At 59.6% G+C, this 16,367-nt stretch overlaps 1 protein-coding gene across 2 annotated transcripts in view; it reads right to left on the reverse strand.

Annotated features, from left to right (window-relative positions):
- Positions 1-3,441: 3,441 nt before the first annotated feature.
- NDUFA10 (NADH:ubiquinone oxidoreductase subunit A10) overlaps positions 3,442-16,367 on the reverse strand; it is a 48,242-nt gene continuing 35,316 nt past the window's right edge. The window contains exons 10-11 of one of the 2 annotated variants that reach the window (XM_077869469.1): positions 7,924-8,001; positions 3,442-3,856 (exon numbers count right to left, since the gene is read on the reverse strand). In XM_077869469.1, coding sequence (XP_077725595.1) covers positions 3,788-3,856; positions 7,924-8,001 — 147 coding nt within the window. In that variant the 3' untranslated portion in view covers positions 3,442-3,787. The remainder of the gene's footprint in view (positions 3,857-7,923; positions 8,002-16,367) is intronic. The other variant, XM_077869471.1, reaches the window with a different exon arrangement.

The following is a 16,367-nucleotide window of genomic DNA, read 5'->3' on the forward strand; positions in this document are numbered from 1 at the left end:
TCGAAATGGTCCTCGGGCCTCCAGGCTTTTACGGAGGGTTCGGGCCGAGCGCACTCCACTGCGACGTTCAGGGGAACGTGGTGCCTTCGGGTGGAGGGACGAGGTGTCCACAGCGGTGACCTCCCCTCCAGGAGGGCTGCCCCACAGGACGGGGCTGGCGGGCAGCGGCGAGTGCCTGGCAACCTGCGGGCGGGGACTCCTGGGGGCCTGCACGTCCTGGAGGAAGCTCCTGGGGGAGGGACCCTGTGCTCCCTCCTCTGTGCTGTCCCTGCCGCAGCCCGCAGGGCGTCCACCCACCCCGACACGCTCCCTGAGGCCCTGTCGCTGTCGGCCCCGTCCAGATCCACCAGGAGCAGCCAACGCTGCCCGAAGCCACTGCTCTTCTGCGTCACCCCCAGGGCCGGCCCGGACCCGCTCGGCCGACATGCTCGCCTCACTGCCGGGTCCCGGGGCCTCACAGCGGTTTCCACTTTTGCACACGAGGGATCCGAGCCTGCGGCTGCGTGCGGTGCCAGGGACTCAGGAGGCTCCGCGAGCACCCACTGCGGGGGGGTTGCCGTGTGCCGCTGCGTCTATGTGCAGAGCAAAATGCTTCCTGGATCTTTAGCAGACTCCTCGCACGGCCTCCCTGAAAGAGGTTAATTCCCTGCAAGTACACGGCACTGAACGGAGGTGGGGGGGGGCTTCCAGATGTGGGCGTCACCAGGGAGCTTCCCGGCCTTCACTTAGGAAGCGTCGCTGATGAAAAAATGGGGTACTACTCTGATTAGAACAATTCTTTATTTAAGAATTTCAAGTCAGTAGCGCGGACAAATGAAACGTAGTGACAGGTCTAATGAGGAAAATCACAGCGACTGCGGCACGGCGGCACCGAGCCGCGTGGACGACCACAGGCTACACGGGGAGAACTCAGGCTCTTTTGGGGGAGGAGTTTCTTTCCGTATAAAGATTCATTTCAGAGACAGAGAGCACGCGAGTGGGGTGGGGAGCAGGAGGAGAGGGAGAAACCCAAGCAGCCTCGGTGCTGAGCGCGGAGCCCGAAGTGGGGCTCGACCCTGGGACCCTGAGATCACGACCTGGGCTGAAATCAAGAGTCAGATGCTTAGCCGATGGCGCCCCCGGGGCCCCTGGGGGAGTGGTTTCGAACGGGGTTCCGCAGCCTGGGGGCCCCCAACACACTGGGGGTATCGGGGCTGGCGGGGGGGCCCTTTCCCGGAGGCTCCCCTGTTCAGGTTGGGGACACGTCGCTCCACGGGGCCCTCTTCCCCCTGAAGTCCACGACAGTATGAAACAATCCCTCCTGATGGGGGTGGCCGCGGAGTCTCTGCCTCTGAGTGCTGGCTCGTGATCTTCCCAAAGCAAAGCCTCTGGTTTCCAGCTCTTATTTCTCTCCAGATATAAAACCTAGAATTACCCGGGCACATGCTTCATTCATCGAATCCTGACCAGCCAGGGGCTGCCGCCTACTCTTTCCCTCTAAAAGCCCAAATGTATGACAGTGATTGTGGCTCTCTCTCCGCCCCTACTCTGCCAAGGCCCCACAGCCTGCAGATCTGCGCCCAGGGTGGGCATGGACTGTGCCTTCCCCCAAGAAGCAGCTGCCGGCCTGCCTTTGTTCTGACATGTGTGCGGCGCAGAACCACCAACCCAGAAACGGGTCACTGGAAAGCAGGACACAGAAAGATCCCAAGCCAGATTAGCGGCCAGCAGGCTGCTGGGGAAAAAAAATGGGCTTTGGAGAAACAGGATGGGTCCTGGCAAGCGTCCGCGGAGGTCCAGGGCCTGCAGGCTCCCCTGCCCCAGGGCCGAGCCTCCTCGCCTGCGGGAGCCGTGCTGGCGGAGCGGGGCGGCCACAGGACACGGCGACCTGCTGGCCGAGGTGGACGGAGGGAACGTTCTCTAACTCCCTTCGAGGGGCTAAATGTTCCTAACCTCTCTGGGTTACAAAATTTGACGGAACAGAAAAGCTCTTTAAAGAAAAAATGAGCACTTTCTCCGTGAGACGGAGCCGGTGAGCAAGCCTGCGGACGGGAGCGCGCGGCCGCAACAGCACAGCGCCTGGTCCTTGGCGCGCTGAGACCCCAACACGGCGGGTTTCAACACGCATGGTTTCATTCAGCTCTGGGGTTTTTTGGGGTTGTCGGCATTTCTGCGAGGCCAGCTGCTCTGAAGTACGGAGACCCTGCAGGGGCGCCTCCCAAACTCCCAGGTCTCCCTGGAGAGACGCCCTGGTCACTGTTTATTTGCTTTTCTCTGCCCGGCACTCACAGGCCGGCAGCACCGGGAAGTGAAACAGAGGCTTTCTCAGCACACAAACCACCAGCGCGCCCCCCACGGGGTTAGGTCACCGGGCGCCCCACACAGGCTGGGAGGGACGGACGCGTCCGCGGGTGGAGTGAGCCGCTCCCACCCGGCGGTCCTGACCGCACAGCAGAGCCGCCCCCCGCCCCCCGGTGGGGACGCTGCCGCAGAGAGCGAGCTCATTACGGCCGAGACATCGGGGACAGCCAAGATAATTAAAGAGGTTTTTCTTTTCCTTCCTCTTCTCCTTAATGGTTTGTGAGGCACTTAGTCCAGAAGACACTGCACGGCTGGCCGGGTGCCGAGTGCACCTCCACGCAGCGGTGAGAGCAGGGTTTCTCAGGGAGGCGCAGAGCTTCCACCCTGAAGTAGGCCTCCAACTCCCACGCTGCTGCTGGGAAACTTTCTTTTCAATTGTAAAACACCCCTTCCCCAAAAGGGAAGGTGGGAAGGGGAAAGGAAGAAGTGGGAGGGGAGGGGGAGGGCGGGGGAGGACTGCCGAGGGGCGGTCTGCGGCCTCCTCTGCGGCCTCCCCTGCCTGTCCACCAAGGGGATGGCGGGCACCCGAGTGGGCACCCGAGCGGCGGCCAGGGCAGCCCGCAGGGCGAGGAGCGGAACCCTACACTGCATGTCGCTTCTATCACCCAGGTTTAAACGGGGCGGGTGGCCAGGGGCCTGTGTGTGGGGCAGGGCCAGCCTGGCTGGGGGCTCCCGTTCCTGGGACGTGCAGCCGTTCCTGGGACGCAGCACCCACCTCTACAAGGGCCGGTTTCCCAGGTTTCAGTAAAGAGAGGAGCCTTTCCGCCGTCTGTACTCGTCACTGCACTTTCTGAGCTCGTGCTCCCCTCCTGGGGGGGTTTCAAGCCCGGATGGTGATGGGCATCGTGCATGTTTTCTGACGTTTCTTTGAAATGCACCACACACCCGTGTCCTCCCACGGCGACTTCCTCCCTGTCCTGGCCTCCCCCTCCCGCCGCGGGTGTGCCGCCCAGCCAGGTGGAGTCAGCGCTTCAGAAGCCCCGAGTCCTGGCCTCTGTCTCAGTAAACCAGACCCACGACAGCGCACGGTGGTGAAGTGTAAGCAAACACGAGTGTGCACACACGTGACGAGTGCAGGTGCAGATGTAGGATGCAGGGAAACACCGTGGAAGCAGTTTTATTTCTTGAAGTCAGAGGCCACCAAGTACAAGATCTGCAGGACACAGAGCACAGCTGTAATGAAAGGAGCTTCCTCTAGTAATCTGGCCTTCCACAGCAGGGTTTTCCTGAACAAAGCTACAAGCTGCGGAGCCTCAGGAGCCTCGTAACCCCGAGGCCCTCCCCGGGCTCAGCTACTCTACAGGGAGCCTGCTCTGGCCAGGCCGCGCCCCAGTCCGTTACCTTCCCCCCGCGTGTTAAAGCTACGTGGAGTCCACAGGACGTGGCAGGTGGCAGCCTCTTCGTCGTCGCCGCGATGCAGCCCGTAGGGGGGCGGGGCGGAAGTCCGTCACTTTAGCCAGATCCACTTGTCACCCACGTCTGCGTTGTACCCGGGGCAGTACTTGCGGCCTGGCAGCTGTGGGAGGGAAAGCCATGGTCACGACGGTTGACGAGGCACACGAGCCCCACTCGCCCCGGTGGCCTCTATCGCCCCGAGCGCCCTGCAGGGACGGGGCTCCGCGGGCACCCACACGTGCAGGCGCCTGGGGGGCCTCGGTGTGAAAACGCAGTCATGCTGAAGCACCCACTCACACTGCAGAGGGCACTGCTCTCCAGGGTCCTGGCTGCAACAGCACACTCGGGGGGACTCCGGTGGGTTTACCACGGACCCTCCGCCCTCCGGGTCTACACAGGCAGGTCACAGAGGCGGACTGGCCCCTGGCGGGCTGTGTGTCGGGGCAGCAGTGGGGCTGGGAGGCCAGAGGTCTCCTGCCGGCCCTCCCACGGCCTGCAGCCAAAGCCCACTCCCACGGGCAGAGGCGTCTGCGGCAACACCAGGCACGGTGGGCTCTGGGTGGCCACGGAAGGCAGCACCGGCCACAGCGCGGGGCGGCCCGCAATGGCGCTGCACACGACTCACCCTGGAGGGAAGGGCTGCGTGGGGCCGGGCAAACACACGAGCATGTAGGCTTTGCCAAGTTACTAAATGGGAGCAAGACACTGAATTTATGTTTTCATGTTTTCAAATCAATGTGGACAGATCTGTATACACTACGTACAAAAACCTTCCATGTTTTGCCCTTAGGTACTAAAGGATTTAAAAATAAATCAGTCCTTCCTTTATCTGTGGCCACAGCAAGGGGAGTCCCGATGGAGGTTGTGAGGGCCGCTGCCAGGCCGCACAGAGCTCTGCCGACTGGCTGGTCCCGAGGCCCCGGACCCGCACTCTCTCCCCACTACCTGCCCGGCAGCCCCGTGCGGGTCACGCAGGTCTGCAGGGGGATTCTGGAGGCTGCGGCGGAGGCCGGGCTGCCGGGGGCTGGCGGCAGGGCTGAGCCTGGGCGTGTCCAAGCAGGGAGCTGGACATGGGCAGAGGAGGCAAGGGCAGGCTGGCTCTGCTACTCAGGCTGGGACACCCGGTGCCAGGGGCGCTCGGAACCCAAAGGGAAAACACGAGACAAGACCCAGCTCCCTAGGAGGTCAGTCTTGGGGGGAGCTGGGAAGGGAACGGGCCCCACACACACCCACAGCCCAGGGCAGCACCGCACAGAGCGGGGGACACTCTGGGGAGAGGCAGGCACCCCGGCTGCACACGGGCCACAGGCAGTGGCAGGACGAGGCCAGTTCTTCCGCTCTCTGGCTCTGATGAGCACCAGGGCACCAGTGGCTGCTGGGCCAGGCCGGCGGCAGGCAGCGCACCCCGTGGGGGCCACAGGAACTAACAGTCATGTTGGGCTCCCTCACGCATTAGGAGCTCAGGAAGCCCCGAGTGAAGGAGGGGAGCAGGGAGGGCAGGCGGCGGCCTGGCATGGACACTGCGCGGGGAAGGCGAGGGGCAGCTCCAAAGGTGGTCCGAGGCTCCAGACACGGAGCTGTGCTGGGATCCACAGGTGTGCGCCGCCCCAACCGCTGAGGGTGCCCAGGGAAGAGCAAGGAGATGCCGTGGGGACCCTGACCTGTGGACGCAGACGGCCTGGTGAGTGGGACTGAGGCAGCCTGGGGCAGTCGCCCTGGCTCCAAGCGGAGGCCCAGGGAAGCCAAGGAAAGGAGGGCAGAGGGGGCAGCTCAGGGAAGCTCGTACTACGAGGACGAGCACGGGCGTCCATGGAGTGCCTGCGTCAAGGAGGGGGACCGTGTCAGGTGGAACAACACCCCGAACCCCAGGTCCTGGGCCTGCGCGAGCTCCCACGGCACAAGGGGCTTTGCAGATTGCCCTGGACTGTCCATGCCCAGGGTCGGCACAAGGGGCCCACGAGGTCGACGAGAGGAGGCGGCCAGACCACGGAGGCGGGCAGGAAACAGGCCCGCCCCTGGAGCATCCAGGAGGAACACGCCCTGAGCTCATAACCCCGACCTCAGAGCTGAGACAACACAGGCCTGCTGCTTCCACAGCTTGCGTGAGGGCGCTCGTTGCGGCAGCCCCAGGGGACACACCCGAATGCTCTGCCTGCAGGACACGCGGGGCACGTCTGAACAGTGAGGCAGGGCACCCGGATGGAGGCCCCAGCTGCAGAGACACCAGGCGACCCGCCGACAGCAAGGATGAGGAGGGAGCGCAGGCCGGGGCGCCCTAGGCTTGCCCCCCCCCCCCAACTGCCGTGTAGGCACGGTAGGCACAGCAGCGTCGGCAGCAGAGGCTCCACAGGGTCCAAGAGCGGGCCCACCCGAGAGGGACCCCTGTTCAGCTCTAGGAGCACCCGCAGCACCGGGTCCAGGCGCCAGAGTGTGCACCTGTCGGGGGAAGAGCTCCGGAAGGCTCTCCAACGTCACCCGTGTCCCCAGCAAGGAGCATGCGCTCCCCGCCACCGTCCGCCGGAGTCCGTCGCTGAGGAAGGGCTGGTGTGCGGCCGTGTGGGCCCGCCTGCATCCTTGCACAGCGAATTTGAAGCCACAGAGCAAAGCAAAGCTCGCACGCCATGAGAGGCGCTGAGCCCAGCCGGAAGCTACGCGCGGCCTCACCAGCAGGCTCCCTGGGCCTCTCGGGGCGGCGTCCCTGGACTTCGATTCCGGATTCCCAGGTCCCTGCCCAGCATGTGTCGGCCAACAGAGGCCCCAGGGAGGGTTTCTGCTCAGAACACTTCACGCTGAGGGAACAAAATTAGCTTCTTCCATGTTACTTCCTATGTGCATCTGCTCGTTGAAACAAAGCTGCGAACGACCAAACTACCCCTGGAAGGGTGCGCGCAGGAGAAACTTCCCGCAGGGCTGCCTCTCCGGGGCCCAGGAGCCAAGGAAGGGCGGTTCGTGCTGAGTGCACTCCCTTCCTACTACTTTCTACCACACGCACTTCTTTTTCCTTCCCCCTAAAAGAAAGGCTACATAGCTTGTCCAGGTCAACGGCCAGAATGTCCACGGAACTAGAATCCGAACCCGCGTCCTCTGGCTGAGTCCACTCCCGCCCGCTGGGCCTCCAGCTCCTCTGGCCCCGGCACCCCCTGAGCGGCCAGGCCCTACTCTGTCGAGCTTTCCTGATGAGAAATAACCCTCCGGTGCGCCCCTCCAGATTTATGTGCTTCAGACGAACTTCTAGAAGTGGAACTGCTTACTCAAGGAAAAAGTAAACAATGAGCAGATGCTGACACAGCAATCAGGATGGGTTTCATTTCCCATGCAGAAGACTCTGGTCCAGATTATCACGCTGCTGCTCACACTGTGGGAGTCAGGGCTTCCAGCTCCCCTGGGAATTTACACCAGGCTGTTGGCCTTTTACTGCCCGGTGCCGGGTCGGCAAAGCCCCGCCTGCAGACCAAATCCGGCCTGACGACCATTTTCCGTAAAAACAAGGTTCGCTGGAGCTTGGTCATGTGGCGTGCATGCTCTCCGCCCAGCAGGGGAACCAACTGAGCAGTTGTGGCAGAGGGGGCATAAACCTTCAATTATTTATTCTCTGACTCTTCCTAAAAGCAACAACGACATCAAAAAAACCCCCACAAAACCATGCTGCCCACTGCCCTAAGAGGAAGGACAGGACACTGAACCTGATTTTACTACTTGGTGAAAAGTTCACCTATTCAACCAATGCGCTAAGAGCCACACGTGCCAGGTCCCATGTTCGGCAACGGGGCCACGGAGCTCCAGGTGAGGCTTCAGAGGCGGCTAAACGGGCACCTTTTGAATGCAAAGTGATGGCACGGAGTTTGACTATGAGACTCTATTTTAAACTCCAGGATTGTAGAAAAAGGTCCCTGCCACTCAATGCTCCGAGCCAGGTCAGTATTTGTGCCATGAGGTGGCCAATGAGGTCGGGGGTCACACACGGAGGCTTCTCCCAGCCGCTTCCCTCACGCACACAGCGGGGACGCTCTCCACACAGCTTCGGATGCCAGCAGCTTGGACACAGCCCAGATGAGAAGAAGTCACATATATTCACTGAATCTCCTGGGAAAAAACTCCGAACTCCATCTACATGTGAAGCACACTATGCCCCGGCAGTGTTTGAGGCGTGAATCAATCCCACTTTTTCTGACCTCATGAAATACTTTCCTCAGAAAGTGGAGGTGCCTGAGGCTGGAGAAACCCGGTCTGACCTACAGGAACAGAGGCTTCAGGTACAGACAGGACCTGCGGGTCAGCAGAGAGGAGGAACGGCTTAGGTGGCAGGACGGGGAGCGAGGGCGACTAGACTGTGCAGAGCACGCCCTGTAGGAGCAGCTGCAGTGACCGCAGCCCACCTGGACCCCCATACCCTGGCCAGCGCTGCAGCTCGGGACGGGCCACATGAGGGCCACCAGACCAATCCACCACGGACTCGCCCCTCAGCCGTCCGCATCCGGACACTGGACGAACAGGTCAGGGTGGCTAGCACCCGTGGGCAGAGCTGGGGGTGGGGGGTGGGGTGGGCAGAAAAGGAGCCCTGATTGGGGTGTGTGTGTGTCCCTGCACGTGTGGGGTGACACTCCCGGAGACGGGCAGCGTGACCGAGGTCCCAGCAGCCGGGCTCACCGCACACCGGGGTACCGGGTTAGCCCTTCCCTCCAAGTCCAGCTACGTAAGACTCACCAAAAAGCTAAGACATCAAACTCAAACCTGCAGAGCGGAAGCTGATCTACGCCAGGCAGAGTAAGCATCCTACCGCTCTTCCAAGGGAGGGAACACGATCCAGTACTCAACACCAGAGAACTCACCATGGACAGCAGTCACTGGAAGGCCTCTAGCCGTGTGAGGGAGAAAAGGTGACCCATGTCCAGGGAAGAACACATCAAGCTGACTCAGAGGTAACGAAGAGGACGGATTAGGAAACAAGACCGTTAGAAACCTATTATAAAAATATTCCATATGCTCAGGGAATTAAGTGAAAAATGAAAGTCAATGAGAAAACTGGAAACATAAAAAGAAACAAACTCCTAGGATTGAAAAAACAGATTTCTGAAATAAAAATCCACTGGATGGGTGTGGCTGCCACAAGAATGTGCCGCTCCGAGGTGCTCACAGTGCCAGCAGCTGCCCCTGCGATCCACCACCCTGGTCCTGCTGTGCCATGACCCCCCCGGAGGCGGTCACTCAGCCAGGCTGGGAGCAGCAGAGCATCTCAGCCCGCCTGCTCCAGTGCTCCGGGGGGCCGTGGGGCTCCACCGACAGGTCCCACTGGCCCTGGGCCACCCTGCGCCGCTGCTACGCCACACTGCGCTCCTCCTCTCCTGTCGCAGACGGCACAGGGCACCAAGAACTAAAGACCCCTCTGCCCCCTGCACCACATGTCTTTCCCCTTTCCCCTTCCCAGGTGTTTCCCCAAGTCTCAACATCTGATCCTATCTTGACTTCTGTTTCTTGGAGGACCCAAACTAACCCAATGGAATTAAAGCATATCACATAGACACAAGGACACAGCTGTGAACCTGGAGACAGGACAAGAGAAACTATCCACGGTGAGGCATCGGAGAAAAAGGACAACAACAAACGGACAGAGTCTCGGTGACCTGTGGGTCACTGTCGAGAGTCCTCAGAAGGGGTTAAGAAAGATGTCTCGGGGGGATCCTGACTGAACGTGTTACAGATGATAGGGAAACGATGGACGGCTCACATCCGAGGCGCTCCGTGAGCCCCAAGCAGGATAAACCCAAAGAAAGCCACCCAGAATCACAAGGTCGCCAGGTGGCTGGGACGCAGTGATAAAGACACGGAGAGTCTCAGAAGCAGCCAGAGAACATGTCCCTCGGGCCCAAGGACGGCACACGGTGGGACCTCAGACTTGTCCACGAAGCCGAGCGGCCAGGGGTGTGGGGGGGACCTCAGGGTGTCGGAGGAAACGAGCGGCCAACACAGGAATCTAGGCTGGGTGACGTTATATATGACAATGAAATGGAAGCGCGAGTATCTTTCTTGAGCAAGAGCTAGCGGTTCATGGCTGGCAGACCCGTGCGGTGGGAACGGCTACTGCAGGAGGCGACTCCGGCCGCCCGAGCCACCACACGGAGGCCGGGGCCTGCACAGACAGCGCGCAGACAGGACAGCTACGCGCCAGGGTCAAGGGCCATGGAAACATCTTCGCTCCTTATAGAGGTAACTGACCGCCTAAAGCTACGTGAGCTTTATTACACGTGTGAAGTACGCTGCACGAGGACAGCCTTGCCGAGGCCAGGGGCCTGGACGGAAGCCACCCGTCGTCGCGGGCTGGCCGGATGTGGCTGGCCCTGTGAGAGCAGCCGCTGGCGAGGGGCAGACGCACACCCTATCAGCCCAGGGCAGCCGTGAACGGTGCAACAAGAGGTGCAGCAGCGGAAATGAAACGGAAGAGGACGATAATCAACTAAGCCAAAAGAAGCCAGGAAAAGAGCAAAGTAACTCTGAACCTCACTTGCTATAGGGCTGAAGTGTGAGAGCAGGTCCCTGCTGGAGGAGACCTCGCCTCTACCTGGGAAGGGCCCTCCCAGGGCCGGAGGGTGGTGGCAGGGGCACCGCGTCACCCGCTCACACCCGGCCCCCTCGTTCTTACCCCGACGGCCGTGGCTCTCGCAGCCCTGCACACCGGCCAGCGCCGGCCTCCCCCAACGTGCGGCCAAAACCGCTGCTTTGTGAGCAACCTCCCTCGGGGAAGAGCAGGCGGGGAGCCCCGGGACACGGCCTCCAGGTTCCCGAGAGGGCCGGTGACTGGTCTTGGCCCCCTGCTCTTGTGGGGAGGTTCCTGTGGCCGGCCACCCCACGCAGCCCTGGCGCTGACGGGGCGACCGCTGACGGGGCGACCGCGTCCCTCGTCTCTCCTCCTGGTGCTCGTCTCTGAGTGACAACCAGTGCAGTCACCTGCCTAGTTGTCGATGCAAGTCCTGCTGCCGGCACCGCCTCATGCGCTCTGACGCCACGAGGGGCAGGCAGGCACCATCTCTCCTTGGAGAGACGTCAAGTGACCTGCTGAGCCACCTGGCTGCTGGCGGCAGGCTGGACCCTCACGTCTCAAGTCCAGGAATATCTTCTGTGACACCGCGTACGCGTTAGTTGAATTAAACAGCAACTCCTCGTGTGTGCGGTTGAAGAAGATGTCGTAGCTTGTCTCTCTCACCCACACGCTGCCTTCATTGAGTTTTACCGAATTCCGTTCATTCCCCTCATGTTCCCGTCACCCGCCAGTCCGTATGCATAGAGCTCTGCTGCTCCAGTTTCTGCCCGAGAGGGACCTGGGCATGTGCTGGGGCCCGGCCCTTCCTGCCCACTGGCCTGGAGATGGACTCTCATGGTCTCCCACCCCTCAGGTTCACTGCAAAGTCCCGCCGGGGAATTTCTGGCTCCTGGCAGTCGTGTCGGGGGCGCTCAGGGACGCTCACAGTTCCTTAGCTGAGTTCTCCTGGAGAACTGTATACATGTATCAAGTCCTTTGTTGTGTGACTGTCAAAAAGTGAATTTTTAAAGAAAGATTAAATGAATCTGTCTTGGATCCGCTTCACTCCACTGGGGGCAGGATGTGGGTTCTAACAGGTATGACGGATTCTGTTCTTTCCAGATGCTCTGAGGAGCTCAAATGGCTAAGTAAGTCTGGAGTGATGAGGATTCCAATTTTCACTCTGTTATCCATTATTACACATAGAGGCTAATGAGCTCTAAGGACATTTCTTTGATTTTAAAGAGCACTGAAGAAATTTAGTGAAGTCACTTCTTTGATCTACAATTTCCCCAATTTTCCATTACTGCTAAGCATAAATCAAATCGAAAAACTAAAATCAACTCCCCCCCAAAATCTTATTTTATCAAAGACAATTTCCAAAAGCCATCTTTTTAAGAGTGTCTTCTATTTTTAGCACAAACACCACAACCTGCTACAAATACATCCCTACTTAGCTGCCAAACCCACTGCCATAAGCATCACAGGATCATACACTTTAAATGACTCGCATCAGCTGTGAGTGGAAAAGCTCCTAACTCAAACCCTTGTTTGAATACCTGAAAATAGTATTCTTTGCAGAAATTCTGAAACAGAAGTACTGGCCGAATACACTGCAAAGTCCGGGCACCTGGGGTTTGTCAGGTTGAGTGCAAGGATGTTACACTGTGACTGGACCTCAGCAGAGGCACAGACACCATGGGATACCCTGCAAGGACACTCAACCCAGAGGACCTGGTGCAAAGTCTCCCCAGGGAACACGTTATCTTCCACACGTAGAAATCTAAACAACGGGGCACACGGACCGGTGATGAGCGTGAGCCTCAGCCACGCGCCCTGCATGGAGCTCGGAGGTGCAGCAGCAGCGCACATCTTAGCGCGTCTTCCAGCCCTGTGAGCAAAGGACAACTGAAGACTCCACGCGCTCTTGCTCTTAAATGAACTTCTAAATGGAAAATCTATAATTTAACACAAACAACCAGGTACCAGATTAAGTTCTAACTAAGGTCTGAACGTCGAGAAGACTCCAGGAAGCTAAACGTCAGCATGTTGAGGTCAACTGACCCTGAGGCTCCCCATGTACCGAGAGTCTGTCCTTATCCAAGTGAACACAGAGGCAAGAGCACACGGTGTCAACACACTCCAGCTATGAAGCGTCGCTATTCTAGACAATGCTAACTTGGGGCTGAGACAAAAACAACTTGAGATAGTAAAGAAATAAAAATAGCAGGAGAGAAAGCAGAAGACTCTGTCGTCCTGGCAACTGTCTCGGACACAATCAGATTCGTGGAGGGAGCACCGTATCTTAATAGCATCTGGCCTCCCTAAATTGAAAAGACACTGAATCGGTAAAGCGGAAACCAATTCACAGCTTGTCTGCCCCAAGGAAGGACTGCACAGAAATAAAAAGTGACCCAATACAGTATTTGAAAAATGACTTTAAAACATGAGCAAGCTGCTATGCACACATCAGCACTCACGTGTGCGTGCACGGGTCTGTTCCAACAGCAGAATGGGGGCCGAGTGAATGGGAAACGTATGGATATGTATTCCCAGACTCCAGATGCCGTGTCCCTCTGCAGATGACACTTCAGAAGAACCCAAAGATTGCTCAGGCAGTCCCCTGGAGTACCACGGGCGCCTGGGAGCCCCCCGGACTCCAGCCAGACCAGCAGCAGAGCTGAACAAACAGCCAGGTCACAGGATCAAGAAAACAAAACTAGAATTTAAAATCCTATTCAGGGCAGCCCGGGTGGCTCAGTGGTTTAGCCCCACCTTTGGCCCAGGGCATGATCCCGGAGACCCAGGATCAAGCCCCACATCGGGTTCCTGCATGGAGCCTGCTTCTCTCTCTGCCTCTCTCTCCTCTCTCTATATTCTCATGAATAAATAAAATCTTTAAAAAAACAAAATCCTATTCATACAGACTCTTAGATCCTCTCTGTCCTGAGGTCACCAACACAGCTAACCAGGAAATGCTCACCCCCATGTGTCACGCAGGGACCCCAGGCCCAGCTGTGCACGGGGTCACCCCAGCAGCTCCTGGCTGGCTGCTGTGCAGAAGGGGCTGCAACGGGGTGGAGCCCCCATATCCTCCACCTCAGCCAGCCTTTTAGCGCCTGCAGGCTCATTCACCCTTGGGAAGAGTAACAGCCCGGACGCCCTGTGGCAGCAGCATGGGGCCCGGGGCCCAGACCCTGGGAATTAGCCATCCTGGGGCCCTGCTTCCCCATCAGCCCTGCCTCTCTACTCTCGCCCCTGCCCCAGGTGCCCTTGTCCCATGCACCCCACTTCCATCCTAGCCATTCCTCCAGAGACCCTCTCCTTCTTACTGCCAACCAGCACGAGGGCTGCAAGGCCCTTCAGGAACCTAGCCCGGGCTGTGTACCTGTCACTAGCCAACAGGAACCACTCACTGGCCATGACAGTGTCTTCCAAACCATCGCCCCAACTTCAGTTCTCCACATCTTCCCTTGGTAGGGTGCTACCCTGAGCTGCCCCCAAGCCTCACGGTCTCCCTATCTCTAAAATTCACCCCAGAGGGTTTCTGGCAGTAAATGAGCAATCCCGAATAAAGCACACAGATCATCATACAGGACTGATGAACGTCCTTTCTACGTCTTCTCCTCTTCCTTCCTTCCCCATTACCTGAGCTGGTACCCCCAACCCTGCCGCTCTGCCTCTAGCCTTCACTAACACCCAAGACCCCCGGCCCCTCTTGCACCTGGCAAACCTTCATCCCGCAAACCTCTTGAGATTCTTGAAATCTGACACCGATGAGCCTGGGAACTACGTCATGTCCTCTGCCCACGTGTGTGTGGTTCCCAGCGGCCGGCAGGTCTCCAGGGCACGGCACCGGGTCTGTCCCTGCGTCCTTGGCACAGGACATGGAGCGTGCAGGGAACGGGCACCAGAGGAACACTGGCACCGGAGAGCTCCCAGCGACCGGCGGCAAGGCCTCTTCGTTGCTCTGCGGGGCGGGAAGCGGCGCCACCACACCAACTCCATCCTCGGTGCAGAGCCCGAACGGGGCGTCGCCTGCAGGCTGGCAGAGCAGCCGGGAGAAACAGAGTCGAACCCTGCGGCCCTGGGCCACTTCACGGCCTCAGACTGCTGTGCCCAAGTACAAACGCTGTACCTCAGACTACGAGCACGAGCAAAAGTAAAAATCAGAAAACCCCAAGAGCCAAAATGAGCCGGCCGGACCCTGTGACTCGGACGCTGCGCAGACTCGGGCCCGCGTCACAGAGTCTGTCCAGCCACGGGAGGAAGCGGGACTCTTCAGCCCAAGGGATGCCTCAGCTCAGGGGGGCAGCAAGGCCCAGGCTGGGGGACACAGGACAGGCAGCCGGACAATGCTGTGGGGGCCCTGGCTGCAGGCCGCCACACACCCGCTCTCCTTAAAGTGACCCTGTGAACACATTCTGGCAGGCCAGCTAAGGGGCAGGGGTCCGGAGTCCACCGGGGGTCACCTCCACGGCCCGCACTGCCACAGTCTGGGTGGGCCAGCACTGCCCTGGGGCTCAGGGTGGCAATCTTCCCATCGTCCCCACCGGCGGGCTTGAGAGAAAGCCACACAGGTGACAGGACCCACAGGGACCACTGTGCAAAGGTGACACATGAACATTCAGTAGCTGGAGAACGTCACCTTTGACAGGTGGTCAAGACGTCTTCCGGGGGAACTCTATCCCCAGACACTCACGTGGGACACGACACTAAACACTAAAGTGCTGGTCTTACGCAGACGTAAACGCAGGAAGTCAAACAGCTATCATCTACCCCCAAACCCGGCCCTGGAAGGAGCACCAGTGATGTCAACTAGGGAACAAGAGGCTTTGGTGCCCGCAGCCCCGTGCTGGGTGGCGTGCGTGCCCGGCACCGAGCTGAGCTTGCTGCCCCCCCCTTCCACCGCCTCCCTCCAGGCAGGTTCTCCACGCGCCGGGCCAGCGGCCGACCAGTGGGAAGGGTCTCTGGCACCACAGGGGCCTGATCCACCCTGGTCTTACTGGGCAGGGCTCCTCTTTCCCTCCAGGGGGCTCCTCCCACAGGAGCCCCGGCCTGCCCTGTGGGAACGCTGTGGACCCCTCTGGGGTGGCCACACCCGCCCAGTGTGCTGGGGACCCCTTCTGTGCCTCCACAATCTCTGGCCCTCCTGCACCTTCTCCCTCACCTCACACGGGCTCTTGCCCCTTTGCCCATAAACAGACTGAGAACGTCTCAGCCTTTTGAAATAAAACAATAGGCCGATGAAATAGGGAAAGCCTACTTCTACCATTCCACCCAGATCTCTCCAGGCCCGGCAGCCTGCACCACCCTCGACCTTCCCCAGCAGGTAAACAAGCACCGTGCGGGTGCAGCAGGGCCTGTTGGCCCTGGGAGCGGCTCTACTCCAGCTGCCCCGCCCTCCCCTGCTGCCCACGCACCGGCTAACAGGCCCACCCGCCCGGCCCCAGGCCCCAGGCCCCAGGCCAGCACACTGCAGGGGAACAGGAAGCTCCTCTGGTGGCCAGGGCACTTCTGCTCCCCACCAACCACCCCCACCCCGCTGCAATGGGTCAGTGGTCACTTCAACAGCTATGCCAATGGCACCTGTCACCGTAACTGCAGAATCTACTTAAGTCCTGAAAACAGAGGAGTCTGAGCCTGACAAGGAGGTGGCAGGTGCAGTAGCCCAGGGTCAAGGAAAGGGGACACGCCCCATGTTCCCAGAGGTCACCATGCTCTACAAGCCTGGGACAGGCGCTGCCGTGAGTACCACTGACAAGGAGGACGTGGTCTGCACGCAGGTTAGACCACAGCACCAGTCCAGCATGCAGACAGAGGGGACAGGGTGTCCCCTGGAAAGTTCTCTAGTGAGTCAGGCCTTCTGGGTTCATCCAAGTTCATCGGGGAATTCAGTGAACATAAAGGTAACAGGTATCCGTGATGATGTTGCCTGAGGCCCAACGAAACCCAATGTCCAAGTAAGCAGCTTCCCTCTTACAACTCCCCCCCACCCCGCCCCCGCCGACCCAACAGCCCAGCTAGCACCCTACGACCCCTCCACTTCAGAGGACAGCTCCCAGTGTGGTCTACACTCACTCCGGGGACCATGCCCCCCGCAGGTCTAGAAGGAAAG

The sequence above is a fragment of the Canis aureus genome, chromosome 24, assembly GCF_053574225.1.
Source record: "Canis aureus isolate CA01 chromosome 24, VMU_Caureus_v.1.0, whole genome shotgun sequence".
In the NCBI taxonomy this organism is placed as follows: domain Eukaryota; kingdom Metazoa; phylum Chordata; class Mammalia; order Carnivora; family Canidae; genus Canis; species Canis aureus.